We start from the raw sequence: 23,607 nt of genomic DNA on the forward strand, positions 1-23,607 counted from the left end.
AAGGCTTTTGTGGGGGGGAAAGCACAAGGAGGTTCTATCAAAGGAAGTTCTATCAAAGCAGGGGTTGCTGGTGACCATGGCCACTGCTCACACTCAGCCTCCGCTCCCCAGGGAAGAGCATCCTTGCTGACTCCAGCATTTCTGTCCTTGACTCCACACCCAGGGACACCCTTCCCAGTGTGCTTTCACAAGAAAGATTTAAATAGAGAAAGAAAAAGAAAATACATTTGTGGTGCTGATGTAAAGGTCGTTGTCTGTGCAATGCCAGTTCTACTTGTGTGTTACTTTGACCCTCCCTTACCTTTGCCTACACATGGTGTCCTCATTTTGGTGGGATAGAATCCTGGAACAAATGTTCTGTTCATGGAAGCTGCAATTTTTAACAAGACTGCAGCACTCCATTCTGTTGAGAGCTAAGTTGATAAGACACTTTGGTTTAGTTTGTGGCCAGACATGGTATGTAGGTTTCCATAGTGATCAAGGTCTTTACCTGTTTTGAGTCATCCAGTTGTAGTGGGCTTGGAAGAACAAAACCCGGGAGAGCTGACCCAAGCTGACCAACAGAAGTGTTCCATACCATAAATGTCACTATGAAGTAGGAAGTTTGCTGGGGACAGGGTTCTTCCTTGGTGGCCACCATCCCTGGAGAGTCTCTCCCCTCACTGCTGCTGAGCCTCCTTTCCCATTCACTCTGACCATCATCTTCTGTCTGGAGTTGTGGTGCCCATGGAGCTGACATCCAGCACTTGCTGCCAGGACCATGCAGATCACAACCACTGTGTAGGCTGGTTATGACTTTGCACTTTATATTAGTATTGGGTTCAATAACAGTTCTTCTATTTTATAGTAGTTGTTCTAGTTACTTTATTAAATCTGTTTTCACTTCAAGCCATTGGTCTCCTTTCTTTTTCCCAATTCCCCTTCTCAGGTGGGGAGGGGTCACTGGGTGACAGAGCAGCTGCCAAAAGGTAGACACATGGCTAAGGGTCCAGCTCTCCTGTGCTCTCTACAAGGACAAATGGAATGGGACCCAAGCTCAGCTGGCCCCTCTGCACTAGGGTAATGAAAGCAGTTAATGATCTTGAGCAAAGAAGGGAGGATTTGCCCAGGAGGGAGACAGAGTGAATGGGACTTGGTAAGCAACATCACAGAGATTTGTTACTGCAAACACTAAGTGACAGGCTTAGCACAACTCTGTGTTTTTCATAAACTTTATTGTGTTTTGGGGGAAACGGTGTACATTCAGTCAGGTTACTCCAGTGGCAGGTAGCATATTTAGTATGTGTAGTCTCTGGTCTTTTTCTTTCCAGCTACTCAATGTAATTCTTAGCAGGACTTTATGCTCTAGAGGGTAACTGCTCTAGAGATATCAGCATCCATGGGGACATCTCTTCCTATTGGGGTTAATGACATTTTTGGGAATTTTCCTAACTATATTCTGAAATCAGGATGAGATATCCTGTGTTTTTGTGAAAATTCAATAATATCTCAGTATCATTTCCAAATACGAGTATCTGAAAATGATGTGCGTAGACAAAATGTACTGCCAGTGTTGGAGAACATTTTCTTCAAAACAGAGTTTTTATTTTTTGTAATTTTTGTCATATATCACCATCTCAGGTCTTTTGATGAATAACAATTGAGTGGGTTTGAGTGGACAATTTTTTATTCTGAAAAGAGCTCTGGATGTGCAAGAGAATAAAAAATACTAATGGAACTGCAATTGTTTTAACAAAGTACATTTAAAAAGAACTCTGATGGCTGAAGATTAGTCATCTGACAGTGAGGAGAGTATTGCTTAAGGAAGGAACACAGTGTGATTGTGAACTCCAGCTTAAGATACTTCCATCTCCGTCTACTTTGCATCACCTCTGTGCCATCACATGGTGCTCCCAGACTTGTGCCAGCACGAGTGTCCTCTGTTTGCATCATAGTCCAGGGAACTAAGCTTGATTTCAGATGGAAAATAATGGCCTGAGCTATCTTCCTGGCAAAGAAGACCCCTCTTTGGTTTAAAGTGTGGCAATACCTAGGGCAGTGCTGGCAGAGCAAGTGCACGTGTGCTACAGCATGGATACAGGAAAAAGCAGCTGCAAAAGAACTAGGAATTGAGTGGCTTCAGAAGACCTACTCTGAAGTCATAGGCTTATTTTCTATTTTTCTACATCAGTTTTTAGACAAGGCCTTTCCTCTGATGTGAGTGCAGTTACATATCCATTTTCCATGTGTAGAACTCTTCTGACAAGCAAACTTGTTGTCTGGGGATTCCCTTTTGCCCAAAACTATCTGCATTTTCCCCTGTAATTATAAACAAGAACTCAAGTTCCAAGTTACCTTCTTGCATGTTACAACCTCAGGTTATCATATGAACAATTCATTATAGTCAGACCTAACATTAAAACTAGGAATTTTTAAAAAAACCCTATAAAAACAGAACACAGAGTCCATATTTCAGTCATTAAAAAACAAAAGGAATCAAGGCTTTCCTTGATTTTGGATAGTCCGTAAATGTCTTGAGATAGAACCTGAAAGAAAATAAGCAAGAGAGTGAACCTGCATATATACAAGGACACTGCACAGTCTCAATATATCTCAACTGAGGAACCTTAAAATTCTTCCAAACTGCCTTGCATTGTAACCTCTGCATGTTATTCTGCAAAAGAGTGTTCTGAAACTATTTCCAGCAGGTTATTTAATTAAGTGAAAGCTGATAAGGTTCTAACTGCTAAGGTTCTAACTGACCTCCAAAATTCAGAGCGGGGGGACATATCTACCCCAAAGGACTGCAGAGGTTGCAAGGGAATCCTTAGGAAAGATTCACATATATAAGGTGCAGTAGAAAGAGGCTTTAACACAGCAGAAGCAGGGAGGTAACTCATGTTGGATTAAATTTCAGGACCACTCAACTCAACAGGGGCTCCAGCTGACTGCCTTACTTTTACCCAGTTAGTTGCAAATAAGCCAATACACTTCTTGTGCATAGCATTAAAATTCAATTTTATCTTGAATCCTGGCCCTGCTCCTCTGCTTCTCCCTGACATTTTGCAAACTGCACTTCAAGAGCAAGCAGCAGCATATGGCAAGAAACAGACTGGTACCTGTGGTGGTGATAAGCACGTGGCCCAATGCAGCAAAGAGTAAAAAAGGCAAAGGCAAAGGCTGGTAGGGACCAAGTTGCTATTGCAAAACCAAACCATTCCACAATTTCTCCAAAGTAGTTGGCTCCAGAAACGTAAGTGAACAGTCCTCCTGCATTGACAGACCAAGGATGTAATTTTTACAATCATCTCATGCACATGAAAAAATCTTTCCCGTAGATTATCCCAAAGTAAGGGATAATCTTTTCCCATAAAGCCAGCAGCAGAATGTGTTACCTGTCTTATTCGGAGCCCACAGCAGCAACCTAAGCCCACTGCCCTGAAACCATTGGAACCCTGGCCAAAGGGGGATCTTGTACGAGGCTAATAAAAAACAATCAGAGGTGATTCTAACACAGAGGCACTTTCACAGCAATTTCTTTCCATTTGGAAAAGGCCTTATAAAAGCCCATTATTAGATTTAAATTAAAAAATTCTTAACATTAGCCAGTTCTCTTCAGGCCCTAAAAATATTTTGCAACTCCACTACCTTTAGTGAAAGCAAAATCTGGACCTCAGTTTTGCATCTTAATCACAATGTCTAGAAGAGGCAGTTAAGTGTTGAAGGTGAGAAGGTCTGGGGGAGAGATGTTACCATCCATCCATAATAGGCCAGCAGAAGGAGCCAAGACCAAAACTAGGAAACTCCTAGATCCCCATCCATATTGCTCTACAAAGCTAGATATTTCCTGGTTCACTGTTCTGACCCATGGCCACTCTTCCTTGAAAGAGATGGAAAGGAAATTCTGCACCTTGCATCCTTGGTGTTATTTTTTTCCCCTAAAGTTTCCACTTTAAATCTCCTTTTTGCAGTGTAAGAAGTCTACTACTTCCTCTTCCTGGGCACGGAGAAGACTAAACCCTTCTGTGCAGCTACCTTTTACAAGGCTAAAATCCTCTTTCTGTGTCCCACTTCAATCTTCTCTAAATTACCCAATTTACTAAATTACTAAAACCTCTCTTCACAGCTCACATATTCCAGATACTCTTGTTGCTTTTTGGGGACTGTCTGCGGTCATCTCGCACTACTCCCAGCAGCTCAGAGAGGCACCTGATCCCATTACCTGTGCCATGCTGGCATTCCTGCTATTACTGTTGCTTTGCTGTGAATTCAGTCAGAAAACATTATCTGTTCTGCCCTACTTTCTCCAAGGGAGTGGGCAATGAGAATATACCTTGAGGAATCTTGTAAGTGACTTCCCCAGGTTTCCTCAGCTGGCGCAGCAGGAGATCACTGTGAATGTTGATTCCCATTCCCAGCAGAAATAAGAGGAGGCCTAAGGAAAAAAAAAAATCAAGAGATGGATTAGAAAACCAGATCTGTCTGGTTATTCCTCCTTAGGCACCTCTGTGAGGTTTACCTTTGGAGCAGGCAGACGGGACACCTAATGTGAAGTGGGTGGATGCTTTTTCAAGTCAAAAGATGCACTGCTAGTGAGAAGGCTACCGAGCAGGAGAAGCATGGGTGACTGGTGACAAATAACCCTACATCTCTGTGTTAGTGGTGGGATCACAGTCCTCTGGGATCACCTGCAGTGGATATCTCACTGTGGAGAGCCCACTGATTTGTTGGTGAGACCAGAGCACTTTCAGCTGCACGTCCCAGCTGGCCATAGTGACCATTTATTAAGCATCAAGGTGGTGGATAAAGCACCCAAGTGACACTGCTGGGTGGTCATTACTGCAGAGTAACCAGGGAGCTGTAGGCAAGCACCATTACTCTCCTTTTACAGCTGGGGGAAGAGGAACCCAGAGAACACAAACTTATCCAGCACATCACCAGAGCTGGGAAGGGAACTCACTTATTGGGGCAGCTCAGTCCCCAGTCAATGAGGCCACTGGGGGAGGGCTATGGGCATGCAGGTGGAACAGTTAATCCCTGGAGGATGCTGACAGCTTCTGGCCAGAATGATTCATTGACAATACTCCATTTAGCTGAAAAACTAGAGGCACTTGATTGACAAACTCTGCAGGTGACATGCCCTACATTTCATGCCACATTAGACACTGAGAAAACCACCTCTGACAATGATTGGGAAGCAAGGAGAGAAATAGAAGTGGTGTGTGCTACAACGTGTAGGAAAAAGACAAAGTGCTGATAAAACCTCAACACTTCCAGTAACAACAGAAGTTAAGACTCTGTAGAGAAAGAATATGCTGCTTGGGTTTTATTTAGTATTCCAAGCACTGCTAATGATAAATTAATTTTTTTTTTGTTAAATATATATTTTATTTATCATGCAAATTCTGCGATGTGTTGTTTCCTTTTCTAGGGCATGGGAGCCCTTACTAAGCAAAGTCCAGGATTTTTAATATATGATACTGTCTGAAAAGACTGAACTTGCATCCACAGTCTGAAACAGGGTACAGAAGGTGCCTAGGTTATTTTTGTGCTTGTCATACTCAACACATTTCCTCAGATCTGCATGTTAATCCTAATTTCTATACGTGCATTTAAAAAAAACATCCTCTGTGCAGCACCAAAGGTGCAATGCCACCTATCTGCTCTTGCTCAGTTGTTCTCTCAGGGATTTTACAGGGTGAAATTCAGCAAGGCTTTTAAGTTACAGAATATTAAGGGGCTGTATTAACATACAACCAGACTGTGCGTGATCTCTAATCTTCCCATGTGCCTTACACAAGAAAAAAAGAGCTCTTTGTCTCTAAAGCCTCATTTATGCTGGGGTTTTCCCCTTCTTTGCTCTCTTGGTTGGAATAGCCACATCAAGTGCAAAGCTCCCTGGAGAGGAAGAGAAAGCCACAGCTTGTGCTTGCACATGGCCACTGTAGGGTGGACACTTCTGGCTGTGCAAGGGCACATCCTGGTTCAGCCTCCAATAAAACAAGGCTGGGGATTTGAGACTAATGCACAATGTTATTTGTCTTCAAAGGTGGCTGCCTATCAGGGAAAAAAAAAATTAAAAAGCCACTGCACATTTATTTGTTTTATCTGGGCCAGCAGGCAGGTTTTATGCTGATTTCCATCACAACTGATTTGTTTCGCATGTTCAGTGAAGATTAGGCCATAATTCAAAATGCTTACAAATTGCTTGGAGATTAGATCTTGGGAATCCCAGAGCTATAATTACCTGATGTAAATCTGATGTCTGTGCACCAATCGCTGGGATATTCAGCGCAGTAAATCAGGTAGTACCCCTGGAGGAAGCCATTATAGATACAGAATAACGTGCCAAAGAAAAGCAATTGGAGTGGGAAAGGTCTGCCTCTAGTGAAGAAGGGGTAAATAAATGTCCTAAGGTAAATAAGAAAACAAAGTCAGCACATTACTCATGATAATGTTGTATTTGCAATTTCTCTGCAGTAGGGAGAAAAAACTTTAACAAAACACAAAATATAAAAAGTCAATGAAGGTTAGAAAAGCTGAAAACAACTGTAATAAAATTAGGTGAGCAACTAATGGAAATAAGAAATACTGCAGATACCCACATTTTTCAGTCCTTCAGGACTGAACACAAGGTGGGAAGCTAGATATCTCATCCAGAGTCACTGCAGCCTTGAGAACATCTCTCTGCCTTCCTTTTCCCTTATGGGCAAAACTAGGAATTTGTGCCCACAAACAGCCTTTTCATTTTGAGATCTGGGTAGCCCTTTTGCTGTAATGTTGCTGACAGCCAAGCGAGGGATGCTATGGAGGTATCTGGGTATGCTGATATTCAAACAAAAGTTTGTGGGGCAGTAGCAGTTGCAGTCTTACAACAAGTACTGTGGAGGAGCTTTGTTATGGAGAAGACATTTCTGATCCCACTTTTTGGATTGAGCCCCAAAGACTTCTGTTCATCTCCAACACACAGCAGCTCTGTCCTGCTCTGCCCAGACACTTTGATGCAGAAAAAGAGCAATGTTGATGCAGAAACAGAGCTGCCTTGCCCCCATTCTCTGCCTCTCCTCAGTGCTTCCAAACCTAGCTTTACAATAAGAGTTAAAACCTAAGTTTAATATGCTAAAGACCAAGACTTCCATGCAGGACCTAGGGCTTCCACAGACAAAATCTGTGCTAACACTAGCATTAACGTGTGTAGAAACAAATAATTTGTGTTTATATGGTGTTAATTTTTATGTATCTTGGGTTCTTGTGGATGTATCTCTCTTGACAGTTTGGACAATCCATATCATCCCTGGGAGAGTGATGTGGAGAAGTATATTCATATTTTTTGAGTGGTGCTCATCATAACAATATATGAGAATTGTTGATAAGAGATCCACATCCTGGGTTGCCTATATCAAATTAAACAAGCTGAGGCATGAAATGTCATAACATCATAAATCTAGATTAAATCATATTGGACACTTCTGAAAATGAGTAAGCAGAGTACAGGTAGCAACAGGTTAATGTATTCACTGCTTTCCAAAGCAAGATAAGCCAGATTTCCAGCAACTAAGACAGTTGTGGTGCAGAAGTTCTAAATATTTCTAAATATAGTGCAACCTAAGAGGCATGCAAAATATTTTTCAGACAGTGGTATCACATTTGTTGTACTTCTTACATTATGGAAAGGAGTGCCCTCTGGAGTGGTTTTACCAATAATTATTGGTTTTGTCCTTCAGGAACGAGATGCAGGAGTTATGGGTGGCAAGGCCAGCTTTAGCACTCCAGTTTGGCTGTTGAAGTAATATTGATAAATTGGATCTAAAGAGCCATGAGAAAAAGCAGAAATCTGACAAATAGAAACTTGGAAAAAGCAAAATGTATAGAAGAGAATTATATCAAACCACACAAAGGGAGTCTAGGAGAGAAATTTATACAGCAGATTAAAGTGGGACTTGCACTGCTTTATCTTGTGTCAAAACCAGCTATGTTTGAGTGTCTCCTAATTTTTATAGCTGATGCAAGCAGAAGTTTCTAGCACAAGCTGGCATTCCTCAGCTCTAGACAAAGTTGGTTGTTGCTGTGGTGCTTCCCAATGCAGCTGATGCAGGATGAAGGCTACTGACCCTTGAAAGGTGACTTGTCTTACAGTAACAGGAAGGCAAAAATCAGCTGTAAACCTATCTAATATACCATGAATGCAGTGGATGCAGGACAGAAAGAATCAGAATGCAAAATATAAGGGGAGGGAACTGAAATCCTGGCATGGCTGAAACCCTGCATCATACCAGTTTTGAAAATCAGTTTGAAAGTCAGGAATTCATCCAAGAATCTTTGTTGTGGAATAACTTCTCCAAGGAAGTCTCCTTGGGTCTATAAATCCAGAAGGCAGATTCAGTTCTCTGTATCTGAACAATGCCCTGAGTCTTTGTTTTAATGCAGCACTTGTCAGCTTGTACATAGCTACTCAACGGTACGCAAGCTGTTCTTGATGGGTTTTGCAAAAAGCAACTGAGATAAATCAGGGGTATTTAATAGGTTTAAATATTCCATGGAGGCCTCTACATCTCTTCTGAAATTACTTTGCAGTGCGAAAATCAAAGGGGGACCAAAGGCCAACATTTTAGAATAATAGAACAAAAACTGGCCTTTTGAATTCAGACCAGTGACAAATTTGACCTTTTTCTTTCAGCGCAACATGGATGACTAATCCTTATTCCTTTATTATCTTTGCTGGCCACAGGCACTGCGTATGACTAAGCCATTGCCAACAGCTTCTTTTAAATGAGCCACCAATAAATTACTAATCTTCTTTTCCATCATTTCTTTTCCATAAGAACAGGTTTTGAAAAGGAAATAATTTGGCATTGCATCAAATTTCATCTTAAGGGTTCAGCTCCTTGAAAGCTCCAGAGACGTCACCCAAACTGGGGGATATTATAGGTCTGTTTTTTCCATAGTAGGTGGAAACGGAAACCTTTTCACAAATGTTACTGTAATAAACTAAGAGTGGACTCTCAGTCCTCCTCCAGCAGCTTCTTAGTTGAAGACATTTATGATGCTGCTGTGACTTTCTCCTCTCCTGGGATGACATGCAGTGTTTCAGGTAGTAGCAGCTCATGTTTTCCTGTCTGGAAACTAGAGGTGTTTCCAGTGCTCATGAGGTGTTTTACACTGGGAACACCTGGGTAAAGAGCTCAGAGCTGGAGGCTGGGGAGGACACCACGTGTCTCCCTCCCACCCAGGCGCTACATCACCCCCTGGGACACCAGATGAAGGCTGTGTCTGCACATTCAGCCCTCTGCCACCAGGTCCTCTTCTGAGCCTGGGAATCAGAGATACTGCAAGGGCAGGCAAGGCTGGTCTCGCTTTGAAGGAGGTTGCTGGCCATAACCCACCCTGTCCTACCAGTCCTTGGGTATTGTCCCCATGCCCTGGCCCATCCCCTGTGACCCTGACCAGTCTCAAGAGAGTTATGGACTTCTCCTGGCCAGGGCTGCTCCTGCAGGGATTTTTTTACTCCCCTTGGAGGGGTCAGGGCCTGCCTTGGATCCCTGGTAAGGATGAAAATGTTAACCTGAAAAGATTGGTGTTCATATCTGGGGAGGTTACAATGACCTCAAACAAGTTTTATTTGCATCAACAATTAGCAGCATAGGAGTCTTTGCCATAGGTTGTCACTGAATCACTGGGAGCTGCTGGGGAGCTGCTGGCTGCTTGACCTACCTGTCCACTTGGATGAAGGTTCAAAACATGACAGCCTTCTACCTGGGGTATCTGTGATGTCTTGCACAAAGTCTCAAATGACACATCCCAAGCTGCTAGAGAGTCTCTGCTAAAATCTGCCCTTAAATACTTTCTCTTTTCAAGCCAAATCCTGTAGGTTATTTGTGGATTACACTCTGAGGCAATATTTAACTTTTACTATTTTTGAGTTGTGTTCCTCTGATTCTCACTGAATCTGATGGGCACAGTCTGGCACCTGATTTTCCTATGCCAAATTGAAAGGGTTTCTGTTATCCTAGGTTGGGTTTATACAAATGCAGCAGTTAAAATGTCAGCTGCAAGCAACAGGCAATCTTGCTATCAGTTCAAAGAAAATACCCAAAAATACTTTCAGAAGATAAATGAAGCATTTTAAACCCCCCCTCATCATGACTTATACAGATGCCCCAGCATCACAAACTGGAATAGACCCCCCTCATGCTTCATATTGCCTTCCTCAAACATCCTACCCTGACATGCTTTGCCCTTCTGCACTTACTCTTATGGAGTCTGCAGTAGCCCCAAAATACCAACAAGCCCAATTTATTTAAAGCAGGAGAGTAAGTAGGTTACGAGCAGCCTCTTCTACTACCCAGGATGGACCATACCCCATGTGCTAAGGAGGTGTGCACAGTGAGACATGCTCTGGCACAGCCTCAGGAACAAAATCTGAGCTATGACCCAGGTCACAAACACAGCAGCAGTGCCAGCAGGCAGAAATGCCCAGCAGGCAGTTTAACTTCTGGCAGTACCCACTGCAGGTACAGAACAGCTGGAAGATCTTCAGGATTGCAGTTGTATCATGTCCTGATGTAAGGAAGGCTGTAAGGTCAGGAGCTGAGCTTTTTTTCTGGAGCTGATCCCGATGGCACAGCAGGTGGGCAGTGGCTGTGCTTGCCACCAGGTGACAGCCAGATGCAGGGCACTTCTTCCTTGTGGAGCAAGGGGATGCTCCATGCCCAACTGCTGCATCACAGGGACTGTGTGAAACCATCAGATAATTGTAGTTGTTGCTGTTCCACTGCCCAGTTTGCAAGCTCATCTTAGATCATTGTCTGTGATGGGAGCAAGAGAATTCCCTTTTTATTTTCATCATACAGATTTACAGATCTAGTTATGAGTAACACAAAGTTGGAATTTGTTTTTCTTTCCAAGCTGCATGAAAAACATCCTACTTCTATGTTTCTCCAGAGATTTCTGGACCAGATTTTGATTACTGTAATTTAGGGGGAAAAAAAGATACACGTGTTACTGAAAATCTTAAAATTATAAAACAGCAGTAAGCCTGTAATGTCAGGTTCATTTCTAAATATTCTGTCTAAGAAACTTTGCTCAGTCCATGATCCATGGGCTGTTTGTGGCCCTTCTATGAAATTAATCCAACCTGAAGCCTGTCTGTAGGGACATTCTTTCTTCGAGGTCTCTTAGTAGCAGGTTCAGGGTTGGATGAAGAATTCTGGCAGAAGCAGACTCATCTTTCACAGTCACACATCTGATCAAGGGATGGGAGGACTGAGGAAACCTTGGGATAGATGGCACCATGCTTGGGTTTGAGGAGCTCTTGAGAAGAAGTGCAGTAGAGCAGGAAGTCTGGGCAGCACTGATTTAAGGCACAAGCAGCAGAAATACTCAGTGCACCTTCTTAGGAGGCATGGAAGACATTGCCATTCCCAGCCACTGGGGCTTCTGAATTTGGACTGGAGTTCAAAAAGGACAGGAGTTTTCATAATACAGAAAATAATAAAGTTTGAATGCAATGGAAAGAGATGTCAGTTAAATGTAATAGAGAAACAACACTGAAGAAAAGAGCTCAGTAGGACTGGGAGAAGAAAGACAACCGCAGGTTACAAACACAAGCAGGTTCCTTAATAAAGAGAAGATGAAGTGTAAAGGTTTGGAATGCATAATTATTTTCGTATTTCAGGGGATAAATTGTATTCCATTTAAGAGAGGCAGAAGGAAGTGGCTGCCCTGGGCAACAGACCACAATTTACTGCATTTTCTTTTGAATAATCTTCTGCTACAACAGAGAACTGACTGTGAAGGACTTCTGCTCTAATCCAATGTGATAACTTCAGGGTTTCATAGTGTCTCACAACTCATCTAATTTCAAGGAATGTGAGCTACACAGCACTTGATCCCAACACAGTGAACACTCTGAAATCAGTCATTCTGAGCAGCTAGCATTAGTCAGAAGTGCCTCATTGATTGGTACAAATCTTAGGTGTGCTGTACAGCAAGAAGGACAAATAGAGTTTAAGGATGAAACTGAATCCTTTTCACCTTGCATACAGCAAGTAATAGATGTGCTGTACTTAGTAAAGTACAAGTTAAAAAAAGGAAAGAAAGGCAAAAGAACAGGACGAGTATTTGGTTTTAATTAGTCAAGAACCATGTAGGCTTGACTCCAAGGCAAAAAATTTTGGTCTTCTAAATTTACTATAATAGCAGGCAGGTTTCAAAAGTGTTTTGCAAGCTGTTGGGGTTTTTTTTTGAGTTACTTCCTTACTCTTCTTGTTCTTCCATTATTTCTGAATCTGTCACTGGAAAAATCTGGTATCTCCCAGTGGTCTCTAACATTCAGTTAGAACAAACAAAGGAGAATTCTTCCTTGTCAGTGGTGGAAAAAGCATTAAATCATTAATAGCACCAATCTTTTGTACTGGCTTTAGCAGGTATACTTCAATTATTATGCATTTTTTAAAAGGATAATAAGAAGTGAATTTTTGGGTTTGGTGCATCAGCAAGTCACAATCCACAAGCAAGTTACACTCAGTATACACTCATATTTGTACATTTATTCTATAGATGTTTCTATTTTGATCTACAAACACCAAATGGGGTTTAAATATTATTAAGTACTAAATTTTATTTATCTTTGCTATTAGCTAAACATTTATTTCTTCCTTTTGCTCCGTAATACGGAAATGAACTGAACTAAACACTGGGGAAAAATTATTAAATGCCCAAACCAAGGACAACTGAAACAAAAGCCTAGACCAAGCAGTTAATGTCTTTCTTGACATGGCCTGCCAAACTGAGCAAGTTCATTGGAAAGATGGGAACATACTAGGTAGAGGGCTGGAGGACTCTTCATGTATGGCAATTATTAAATGACAGGCCAGACCCATCAGGAATGGCATACACAATCCTTAGACTGATCATCTTTCCTTATTTTGTGTGGCTTTCCCAGCAACTGAAATTCTGAGCTGCTGCAGGCTTAGTTGTTACAGGGCACTGGAGCTCATGGAGCTCTCTTCTGTGCTAATTTCATCTGTACAGGACAAATACTATGAAAAACATTTAAGGACCATACATGGCCAGGAACTCTCTGGGAATGGGAGCTTGGAGCTATCTTGGTCAGAGAGGCTCTGACAAGAAGCTGGGGTGCTTCTTGTGAAGGGATGACATCTGGAATTAGATGGGAAAAAAAAACTAGCACAAGAAAAATTCTTACTCGGACTGCAGACTGAACCCAATGTCAGGCCACCAGTCTCAGCTGAAACCCTAACTAAACTTGGTTCAGATTTATACTTGTGTAAAGATTAGAGGACAGGACAAAGGTCAGCCTGACTAGATGGATTGTGGTGATGACAAATATGCAGATCTTAATGTGCTTCATGATTACCTCTACTACTTGATAGTATCTAAAGCCAGCAGTACTTAACAGTTATGAGAATGTTGTTTTATCTATGCAATGGTGTTGTCCAAAGCTTAGCCAGCCAAAGCATATATTTCAGCCAGGTATCTCATTCTTCTCCAGAAATAACCACTTGATATTTATTAAGATAGATCACTTTGTTCCTATTGCTAAACTGTGGGTGTCTGCCAAAAGCACGAAATATGTGCCAGAGTAACTTAAGAGTAACTTAAGCAGACACTATACCGTGCACTTCAAAAAACTCACTATTCCACTGGAGCAGAGTTCAAGGAGTTCACAGAGGCTGAGAGAGTGAGCACAACAAAAGGACAGGAAAAATGGTACAAAATCTAAACGTGCAAAAATCTGTGCTCTTACAATTGCGCTTCTTTGAGAAAGTGTAATTATTTTCCATAAGTGGTCCACATGGGGCAGAGACATGGCCAAAGGAAGCCAGACTGCCTACCCTGGTCCAAACCAGGACACAGGCATTTGATAAGCTATCCCTCTCCAAAGCTGAATCTTGGTCAGACTGTACCTGAGCAACACACACGAGGCTCTAGGGTTGCAAGACCCATGGCTAATAGTCTTTAAAATATTCTTAACTGACTTTTTGCACTCTGGTAATTCCTTCTCTTCCCCTTTTGTGCCTAAACTCTTACTCTGTCTCCATTTTGCTCATCCAGATTTCCTGACTTTGTCTTTTCTTTGCTCTTCCTTCTTCATACTCTCACCTTTGTGGGTCTTCATGTGTTTTTTTTTCCAGCTAGGAGCTGTCTCTGTTGCTTCCCTTCCCCTGCACTCTGCCTCTTTCACTGTGGTTCTTTCACTTTTGTCTCTCTCCCTTTCCAGTTATCACTGTGCACCTTTAGCAACAGGATGGCTCCTCCTGGGCTTCATAACAGGTCTTTGTTCCCTTTGCAGAAGCTTTTCTGGACCCTGTAGCTGGAAAGAACTCAGCAATGCCAGAGGGTTAGTATGGTTTATACTGACCTGCACATGAAAATGTGTCATGCTTCCTGCACGATTAAATTCCACATTCTGTTGGCTTTGCACTGCCCCCATAGTGTCATGTTTCAATAAACTATAAACTCCTTGCATAACTGGGACATACAACACCATGGATCTGCTCAGCTGCTGCAACAGAAGCTGACTGTTCCAGAGCCATGTTGGGCACTTGTGGGCATCAGGGGAGGTGCAGACCTCTTGGTTTCCTCTCTCCTAAGTGCCTTTGCAATTGGTTTGTGTGATGGAGGAACAGGCCTGGTACCTGATGGTGAAGGGATTTGGGTTCCAGTCTCTAGCAGGGTAACATGTCCTTCACTGGAGGCCTGTGACCATGTCTCAGAGTCAGGATGCTCACTGCTCCCATCCACAGGGAGGAGGCTCCTACCTGCTTTGCATCCAAGGAACTGTGGATGCAAAGGTCATCCAAGGAACTGTGCTGGCAGAAGGGGTCCCAGAGCAGAAGCCACGCTGTGGGTCTACAGGATACTGAGATACATACACAGCAAAGCCCATAGGTGCAGGAGGTGACAGCCAGCAGCAGAAGTCTCACCCTCAATATGAGACGCATCTGGATTGTCTGTCCTGCTATTTAATGTAGTTTGAGATTTTAAGCTGTGTGTTGCTGTTAAAAAAAAAAACAAACCTGTGAGAAAACTGAGACTGTAAACTAAAGCAGTTTTTCTCTAGGTCTGTATTTGAGGTGTTCCTGTCAAAAACAGTTATAAGTCCTGCTTCAGGTGAGAGTGCTTCTCTCACGGTGCAGCACAGTGATGGTAGAAGGATTCCTGTCCATTTCACCATAGTCCACAAAGCTGAAAAGTGCATCACTTATTTGTTACTGTGCAAAGAAATACTCTAAGAAACAGAAAGATTCAGCAATAAACCCCCGCAGCTGTTCAGGCCTGTTGTGTATTGGGAAAGCCGGCTTCATAACTAAAGTGACCAGGAACATTGCATACCTTTTTTTTACAAAACAGTAAAAAATGTCAAAGATGAAAATTCTAATTTCTAGATCCTTTGGCTCACATTTTGAAGACTATTGATTGAAATGTCTTACATTTGGAAAGGTAGTAATCGTGAACCTGTATGGCCTTATGACATCTGTGGCAGTACATACACACACAGGAGCAAAATTTGAAGTGGTCAGGTCAGATCCTGAATTTCTGCTCACATTACAATTATCAGAGAGCTTAATAACCTCTCTTTTCTTTCCCTAAGAAAAATGCTACCCTGGCCTGACCGAGTCATGGTTATCTTTGCTCCCTCCCAAAATGTGTAAAAAGATTTCCTAACACTGAAAGCTGCTGAGTGAACATTCAGCACATCAGAAGTGTCTCCTAATACCTGGATAGTGTGCTCTCACAACATCTCCTTTTTTCTTCCATTTCTTCTCACTCCTGCCTCACTTTCTGCTCTCACTGTTTTTAACAATTCTCTTACCTGTCCCTTCCTGTGCTACCCTCTTTCACCTGACCTATTAACCTCCCTCTAGCCCTGATTGTAAACCTCACCGTGTTTTCCATTTCTCTGTATTTGAGACAACTCATATTTTCCTAACCCATGCTGCCAGGACTCCAGCTAGGAGACCACTTCTTCCCTGTTCAGCACCCTATCAGCCAGAAATGCATGAAAAGTCCTGCTCTGCCCCAACAGTGCCAGCCTAGACAATACTTGGCTGGGTTGTGAGCTCACACACTGTGGTCCTGCTCATAGCCTCAGATGAACCAGAGAAACTGCTCTACACAGGCAGACTCTGAAGATGTTAGATGACATTTGTTTGAACAGATACAGATGCATTTCCCACAAACAACTCCACCAAGTCTGAATTGTTTTTCCTATGAAGTGCCAGACACCTCTCTACACTTTATTAGCCTTAACTCAGGCCAAGTTTGAAAACATGGACATTTTAATATTCTTTTATTTAAAAAAAAATATTTTAAAGAGAAGCAGATGAACATGAAAGACTCAATAGCATAATGTGAATGCAAGACTTTTTTTCCCTCTCTTTCATTGTTCTCAGGAGCAGCAAAAGTTTTATAGCTGCATATGCATTGTCCTGCCCCAGATGTGTGATGGGAGTCACTGGAAGGTTTGCTTAGCACAACATAGTCCAGAGGTAATTTCTTGTGCATCTCTAGCAGGGCACCACACTGATGTGAATAGACAGCTTTGAACTAACTTATTCAGAGCTCTTCAGCCTTCCTGCCCCACACTAAATGATGAGAAGAAGGCCTTGCTCAAGGGGATTTGGCTTTCCAGGGAAGTCACCCAGCCTATCTTTACCAGTACATCAAAGAGCTGCAGTTTGTCACTCTGCCCCAGGATCTGCTCCAAAACTGTCCTGCCTGTGAATGGATCTGTTCCTTATCATCTCTGTTTGGCAAACCTGTCTTTATTAAATAGGACATCTTTTAGCAGGACAACCTTGACTGTGACATTTTCCAAAAATGATTTGGAAGACAGTCTCCCAGCATGGAAAGTCTTGCTTTAAACTGGTAAACTCTGCCACAGTTATAAGCAAAACAGTATCTCACATATGGCCAAAGTTGTCTGTGGGTGTTGCTTCTTCATTACGTGTGTATAAAGAGTAATTATAAAGGAGAAAGTTAAAACCAGCTTCTATCAAATGGGACTTTTTTCAGGTCACATTTCCACGTACCTTTCCAGGAATGGTGAAAATTTCTGCCTGTCTTTAGGTATTATTAGGGTAGCAATTGATGTTTCAAAAGTTCAGAGTTGAGTAAAATTTAGCTGGGTCTTAAAATTAATTTGGACCTATAGAATACATATACATTTTTCTTCTTCACAGTTAACTTTCCACATCTTCCTGCTCCAAATTTTTTAACCCAATTTTAGTACTAATTTTTAATGTAAGAATTGCACTGCTATTGTTGTATTTCTCTGATGTTCCAAAAATAATTAAAATGTCATCTGAGCAGTTAGCAAAGATAACAGCTCACATTCAAATGGCACATTCAAAGCAGAACACTTTGGAAGTAACTTATCACAAGAATTATTCCTGTGCATACATCTTATGTCACTCATCATTTTCAGCTCATGGGTAGCTTTTCAGAGACTGCATGATCTGCAGATGGCAGACTTGGCATTCAGCACTTTTCTTCACTTTCTTCCTCCTTTTCTCTGCCTTCCCATCCCATCAGTTTTGGAGACCCTACCATCACAGGCCCCACGTTATGAAAGTGTAGAAGCTATGAACTTACCTAAAACAGATACGATATACTCAGATTTTTAGGATGTGTGCCTTAGCACCAGAGACTATTTGGATTTAATAGAATTCACACCATGCTGCAGTATTAAAGTGCATATTGAGACACGAAGAGTTGACTAAGGAGAGCAGACAACGAGGAAGGAAGTGGGACTGGGAATCCTTCCTTTCCCTTTCCTCCCCCCAGCAGCAGCAGCCTGCCCTCAGCCCCTCAGGACAGCCTCAGGGAACGCTCCATCTTCTGCTTGCCACAAAGAGAGAGGCTGCTACCTAGCGGTAGCAGAGAAGGAGGGAGAGCGTTCTGCTGCCACGGTTCACTGCAGGCTGCTGGATGCTGCCTCTGGATTAAGGTGGGAAGGTGGGGAAAGCGTCCTGGCTGGATCCACTTCCCTCTTGCATACTCCTGGGGAGCAAATCTTTGTATTAGACTGTGTGAGGGGAGGGCTGGCTCTTTGGCCAGTAGTTTGTACCCAGATGGTGGAATCATGGAATGGTTTGGGTTGGAAGGGACCTTAAGGTCCATCTTGTTCCAGCCCCCCCTGCATCAGCAGGAACACCTCCCACTAGACGAGGGTGCTCCAAGCCCCATTCAAACCTGGCCTTGAACACATCCAGGGATGAGGCATCCACAACATCTCTGGCCAATCCATTCCTGTGTCTCACCACCCGTGAACAGAAGATGACCATCTCCTTTCTCTTTCAGCAGTGGGCTGGATGGGAGCACAGCATGCACCAGACCTGGCTCACAGGGCTCCATTTGGCAAGCAGAGGCACCCTACAAAGTCCTTGTCAGTAAGAAGCCATCAGCAATAACACAGGGAGCTTCCAGAAGAGGGTTAGAGTGGTCCTTACAACACTCCAGCACATTCCTCAACCTGACAAGAAATACAGAATTACCACTGATAAAGCTACCAGGTGGCACAAATTCTAGACAACTGGTGAGTATCAGTGTGGGTAGAACAGCATTACTGAGCACTAAGCCAATAAAGGTTACTTTAAAATCAAAGAAATACAGCTATACAAACACAAATCATTCCTCAGGTGTGGTATACTGTAATTTTTATTACAACTGTGGTTACCCCAGCTCCACAGTGCTCAGAGCAGCCTGGAAACACAGGGTTCCTTTGTGTGACTCCAACACAAAAGGCACCCTCCTGACCTGTAACCATGAGAGTAGCATATGGTAATAGGAAAGTGATGTTGACTCTAGATATGCTACTACAAGTCTGATATTGTATTCTACATCCAACACTGAAATTATCGTTTTAAAATGTATGTAGGAAGTGAGGAAAAGAGCCACAGAAAGTATCTGAGGACAGAGGGAAGTAAATCTCTTCCATTGTGGACCTTGAACTGTGGTCCAGTGACAATACAGATCTGGTTTAGGATACCTCGGATCAAACAAAAAATGTTGCAGCTGCTTGATATCATATGCAAAAGCAGGACAAATTAATATTGCTGGCTTAAACCTGTTACTAAATTTATGAAAAGGTAATTTTATCCTGACCAACTTCATGCTGGATAAAGTATCATGTATCTGCAGCACATTAACTCTATGTCACTTCAGGTAATGTCTGTTTCCCCGTGGCTGGCACAAATCCTTGATAAAAACGTAATTTCAGCATAAATGCCATACCATGTGCAGTAGTTAATCCATCAGAAATATGATCATGTCCTCCTATATTATCTGGGTCACACTGGTGCAGAGGGCCTGACAGCTCAGTAACAAGTAAATTGGAAGATGATCTGATTGGTGCATAAGTGGTATCATGGTAAGAAAACACTACGAATAATAAGGAATGCTTTAAATTAGCACAAAGAGAGAAATATCAAGCATCAATGAAAGAACATCAAGGATAGTCAAACTGAAGCAAGATGTTTTACACAGATTGTTTGAGTGATAATAAAAGAGTTGATAAGACTACACTACCAAACAAAACTGTATTCTACATAGAAAAGGATGGATTCTTCATCTTCTGGGGTCTTCACATCAAGACTTGAAGTTACTCCACAACAGATGTTTCAGTCAAACACAAGCTACAAAGGCAGCACAGCTGATCATAACATGCAGGAAGGCAGAATAGATGGCATAGTAGTCCTTTAAAAATCTGTTTCTCCATCATGAACTACATTGTCCTTTTGAGCATACCTTTAATCAAAACTTCCCTTTCACATGCATGTTTATTTTAACAGACGAGACAAAATTAAGAATGATAAATTTTTTTCTGTGGAAAGAAGTTCTTATAAACTTATATGAAATTTTGAAATTATGAATAACATACAAAGAAAATCTTTTCTGTTTCATACAAATCACTGCTTAAAGACTGATGTCAGATGATCAGTAGTAAAAGTAGTAGACTAACAAAATAAATTTATAGATAAAAGTGGAAGAAAGAGCTTTATTCACCTCAAAATTTTAATGTCAGAAGAAGTGCAGTAGGCTACATCCATTATGTAAATGTAACTTTATTATTGATCAATTGTATGTTTTACTTATTCTACTTGCAGTCAAGTTTAATCATGAATGTATTTAAAATAGTTGTTAGTTTTTTTCCAGTAAAAAAGAATTTAATGGCTGCTATATCAAAGTACTGAATCTCTTTTCAAATACCACATACCAATGAAATGCCCCAGCCCAGTGTGACCAGTGCTCCCTGCTCTTAACCCCTGCTAATATGGTTGGCATAACCAGTGCCATTTTATAAGGCAAACAGGGATGATATTTAAGTGCCCCAAGCACGTGTCACCCCCTCCACTTCTACTTCTTTTTCAACATTGCAGCAAGAAAGTTTGCCCAGCAGGCATCACCCCTTACAGAAGACAGAAGTATAACAGTGAGTGAGCCACTGCCTGTAAAATCCTATAAAATCCAGCAGATGCAAGTGGACTTGGATGGGAATTGCTGCTGGCTAGAAAACCCCACATTCCCCCAGTGGTCAGGGTCACCTCCATCATTGCCATCTCTTCCTCCAAGGACTGAGTAACTTGTGTTTTTTTAAGTAAAGTCTGAGTCTAGATTACAATATCACACACTGGTTATTAGGAATTTGACCCTATCTGCAGAAGGCCAGGTTTATTTACCTAAACTAAAAAGTATAGGTAAATAAAAATCCTTTAATTTAAGAAAGCTAAGCAAATAATTATAAATTCAGTTTAACTTTTAGATATGTTAATTGCTACAATTTCAGCATAACAATAAACTATGCTAGGTGCTAAAAATTGTAGATAACAATAAGCTCTCCTGATTGCTAGAATTTTTCTATAATGTAAAGGTCTAATTGCAGCTACAACCCTGTGGCCATTGGTCTCTTCTATGTAGGACCCCTCAGAGAACCTATCTGTCCCCATAGCACCAGATAGAAAAACTCATAGAAACACATAGAAAAACTCCTAATTTAAGATTTTTGTTGCTCTTTTACATAACAGTAGAGCACTAAAATGTAATACAACTTTTCAGATATTAATTGATTCAACAGAATCTCAGAATGTCTTTCTTGAGAGAAGACTGTACACTGTAAGAACAATACTGGAGTGCCATGCAGTATTAGAAACAAAATTGAATGTTATACACAACTGATTAAAATGAGTTAAAATGGTTAAAATTTATTTTTACAAGGTAAAGAATATACTCCAGCCAGAGATGAGAAGACCTCAAAATTATTTGAGAAAGAAAATGTATGAAAATGTAGTGCTTCTGCCTAGGTCTAGCAGTAATCTTGAAAAAGAAACCCCTGACTAAAAAGATTTATGCATACCAGTAGGGCAACATTTCTTTCAGTTTTCTCATAGTGCTTGTTGATTTCTGTGTTTCTGAAAAAATCAGAAATTCTTGAGAATAACAGAATACATGAAATCTAAATTTAGTATAACTGTATATAATTAATACACCTAGCTTTCTGGGAGCCAAATGTGTTAAAGGTAGTGTACTCCAGCTGACTAAGTGAGGCAAAGAAAAGACAATGTTAGTGATAACAAATATATCTCTAACATTGTGTTTTAGCACTTCAGACCATTGTCTGTTTTAAATTTATATGTGACAGATTACAGCTTCTATTCCTAAACTCTCTGCAGAGGCAATGCAGATGGATTTTTAACATATTGATTTTGAAAATAATAACAATAATTATAATTATTATTATTATTATTATTTATCATTTATCAAATTATTGTTTTCTATTTCTAGGAAGCAAAATAAAAAATAGAAATGGCAATCAGGGTTAAAAATGGAAAAACAAGCAGGAAAAAGTTTTGCCTCAGAATTTACATAGATTTTTCCTGCGTAATGACATAACATTGTCACATGCACTTGCCATTTGGGAAAAGCCATTTTTTTCCATTAACAGAAAACCAAAAGTCAAATTCGTAATAAAAGAACTCTATAGAAAATGGAAGTGGAGCAGAAGATAAAACATTCCGTTCAATATGTCAGAAGATACATTCTGGTGATACACTCCAGAACCAAGTACCACTGAGTACCAAGTCAGGTGAAAACCGTAGAGCTATTTCACTTCAAAGTTATCACCAACAGTGGGTCAAAACTCTACTTCTTCTTTGAGACCTGATTAGTAAACACAATACTAATTAGAGTTACAGCCTTCATCGATATCTGATATGACAGTTTGTAAGGAAAAAAAATAATAATTAAATAAATAAAAGATAAATCGGTACTTTGGTAGTGGAAATGATGAATTGACCATCGAGAACCAACTTCTGTGATACAGAAAGCCTGCAGTGACTTTGTTTTTTTCCTGTGCTAACTGCACAGCAATGCAGCTCATTCAGTCCTCGCTCTCATTGCTTTTGCGTTCGGGCCATCCTCACGCGTGTTCCCACGGATGCTTTGGCTGCCGGAGCTTCTCCCCGCGCTGCATGTGCTGCGCTCCTCCTGCCCACAAACAAGCACTTCGCATGTTCCTTTCCGTAATATTTGGATTAGTTTCACACGAAACTTTGCTCCAGCTTAACGAAACCTTGTGCCTCGTTCTATTTTATTGATTTATTTTTAAGATCAAAATCCAGAGCATCCATCCTCTTTCCCGCTTCAAGCACCCGAATACCACCTGCTCCTTCCATCGGCGGCCAGGACGGGAGAAAAACGCCGACACGACCGGACCCTACGTTCCCAGCAAAGCCCGGGGGAGCGGATGAGCCGCTCCCGCGCCCTCCCGTTGGGGATCATTAGAAGGACCGCGCCTCACACGGAACGGAGTGATGCTGCCCCAACCCCACGGCCCCACCCGGCCCCGGCAGCGCCCATTCCCCCAGCTTCCCTTGGGTTATTCTTTGACCCGTTTCCCTAGGGGAGGCCGCAGCTCTTCGCAGCCGCTGCTCACCCCCGGAGAGCCGCGGGCCGGTACCGGGGGCAGCTCCGGGAGATGCCGCGGGCAGGCGGCGGGGGCGGGGGGAGCCGCGGGGCAGCGGGAGCCCTGCCCGGCAGCGGTACCTGTAGAAGTAGTGCCAGCAGAAGAGGCAGCAGAGGAGGCGGCAGCCGAGCGGCTCAAGGCGGGGCGGGCTGCGCAGCACCAGTAGCAGCGCGGGCACCAGGAACGAGGGCAGCTCCTGCAGGAACCAGGCGCAGCGCGCCGGCAGCCGACCCCGCGGCCGGCACAGCCGCTCCTCGTGTTTCCCATAGCGGGACGGCACCCGAAGGTACAGCGAGAGCTGCAGCAGTGCCAGGGCGCCCAACAGCGAGCTGAGGGCCAGCACCAGGCTGGGGAAGCACTGCATGCTCGGGGGCGGGCGGGGGGCGCCGGGCAGCGCGGGGCACCCAAGCAAGCAGCCCTCGGACAGCGCCAGCCCCAGCCTTATTAGGGCCGCGGCGGTCACCCCGCCCCGCCGCGCTGCCTCCCATCGCCCGGGCTCGTCAGAGGGCGCAGCCCCTCTCGCCGGCGCGGACGAGGCGCCCCAGCCCGTCCCACGGGGACCTGCCCCCCGCGGGACCCGCGCCGGTCCCTCCCTCGGCCGCCCCGCTCGGGCCCCGCAGCGCCGTGGCGGCCCAGAGGTG

General features: G+C 42.7%; 1 protein-coding gene across 1 annotated transcript; it reads right to left on the bottom strand.

Moving 5' to 3' along the window:
• Positions 1-1,195: 1,195 nt before the first annotated feature.
• On the bottom strand, positions 1,196-23,607 carry SRD5A2 (steroid 5 alpha-reductase 2). The gene is made up of 5 exons (XM_071739136.1): positions 23,047-23,607; positions 6,227-6,390; positions 4,313-4,414; positions 3,099-3,249; positions 1,196-2,525 (listed from the first exon to the last, which is right to left on the bottom strand). Exons 1-5 carry the CDS (start codon positions 23,328-23,330, stop codon positions 2,459-2,461), a joined length of 768 nt encoding a protein of 255 aa, XP_071595237.1. The 5' UTR covers positions 23,331-23,607; the 3' UTR covers positions 1,196-2,458.

The sequence above is a fragment of the Heliangelus exortis genome, chromosome 3 (genome assembly GCF_036169615.1).
Source record: "Heliangelus exortis chromosome 3, bHelExo1.hap1, whole genome shotgun sequence".
Lineage (NCBI taxonomy): Eukaryota > Metazoa > Chordata > Aves > Apodiformes > Trochilidae > Heliangelus > Heliangelus exortis.

Coding starts and splice junctions, on each gene's coding strand:
- SRD5A2 (XM_071739136.1), bottom strand. CDS start 23,330: ATGCAGTGCTTCCCCAGCCTGGTGCTGGCCCTCAGCTCGCTGTTGGGC. Junction 6,391..23,046: donor TGCTGGCACTACTTCTACAG/GTACCGCTGCCG, acceptor TATTTACCTTAG/GACATTTATTTACCCCTTCT. Junction 3,250..4,312: donor CACTTACAAGATTCCTCAAG/GTATATTCTCAT, acceptor CTGTCAATGCAG/GAGGACTGTTCACTTACGTT.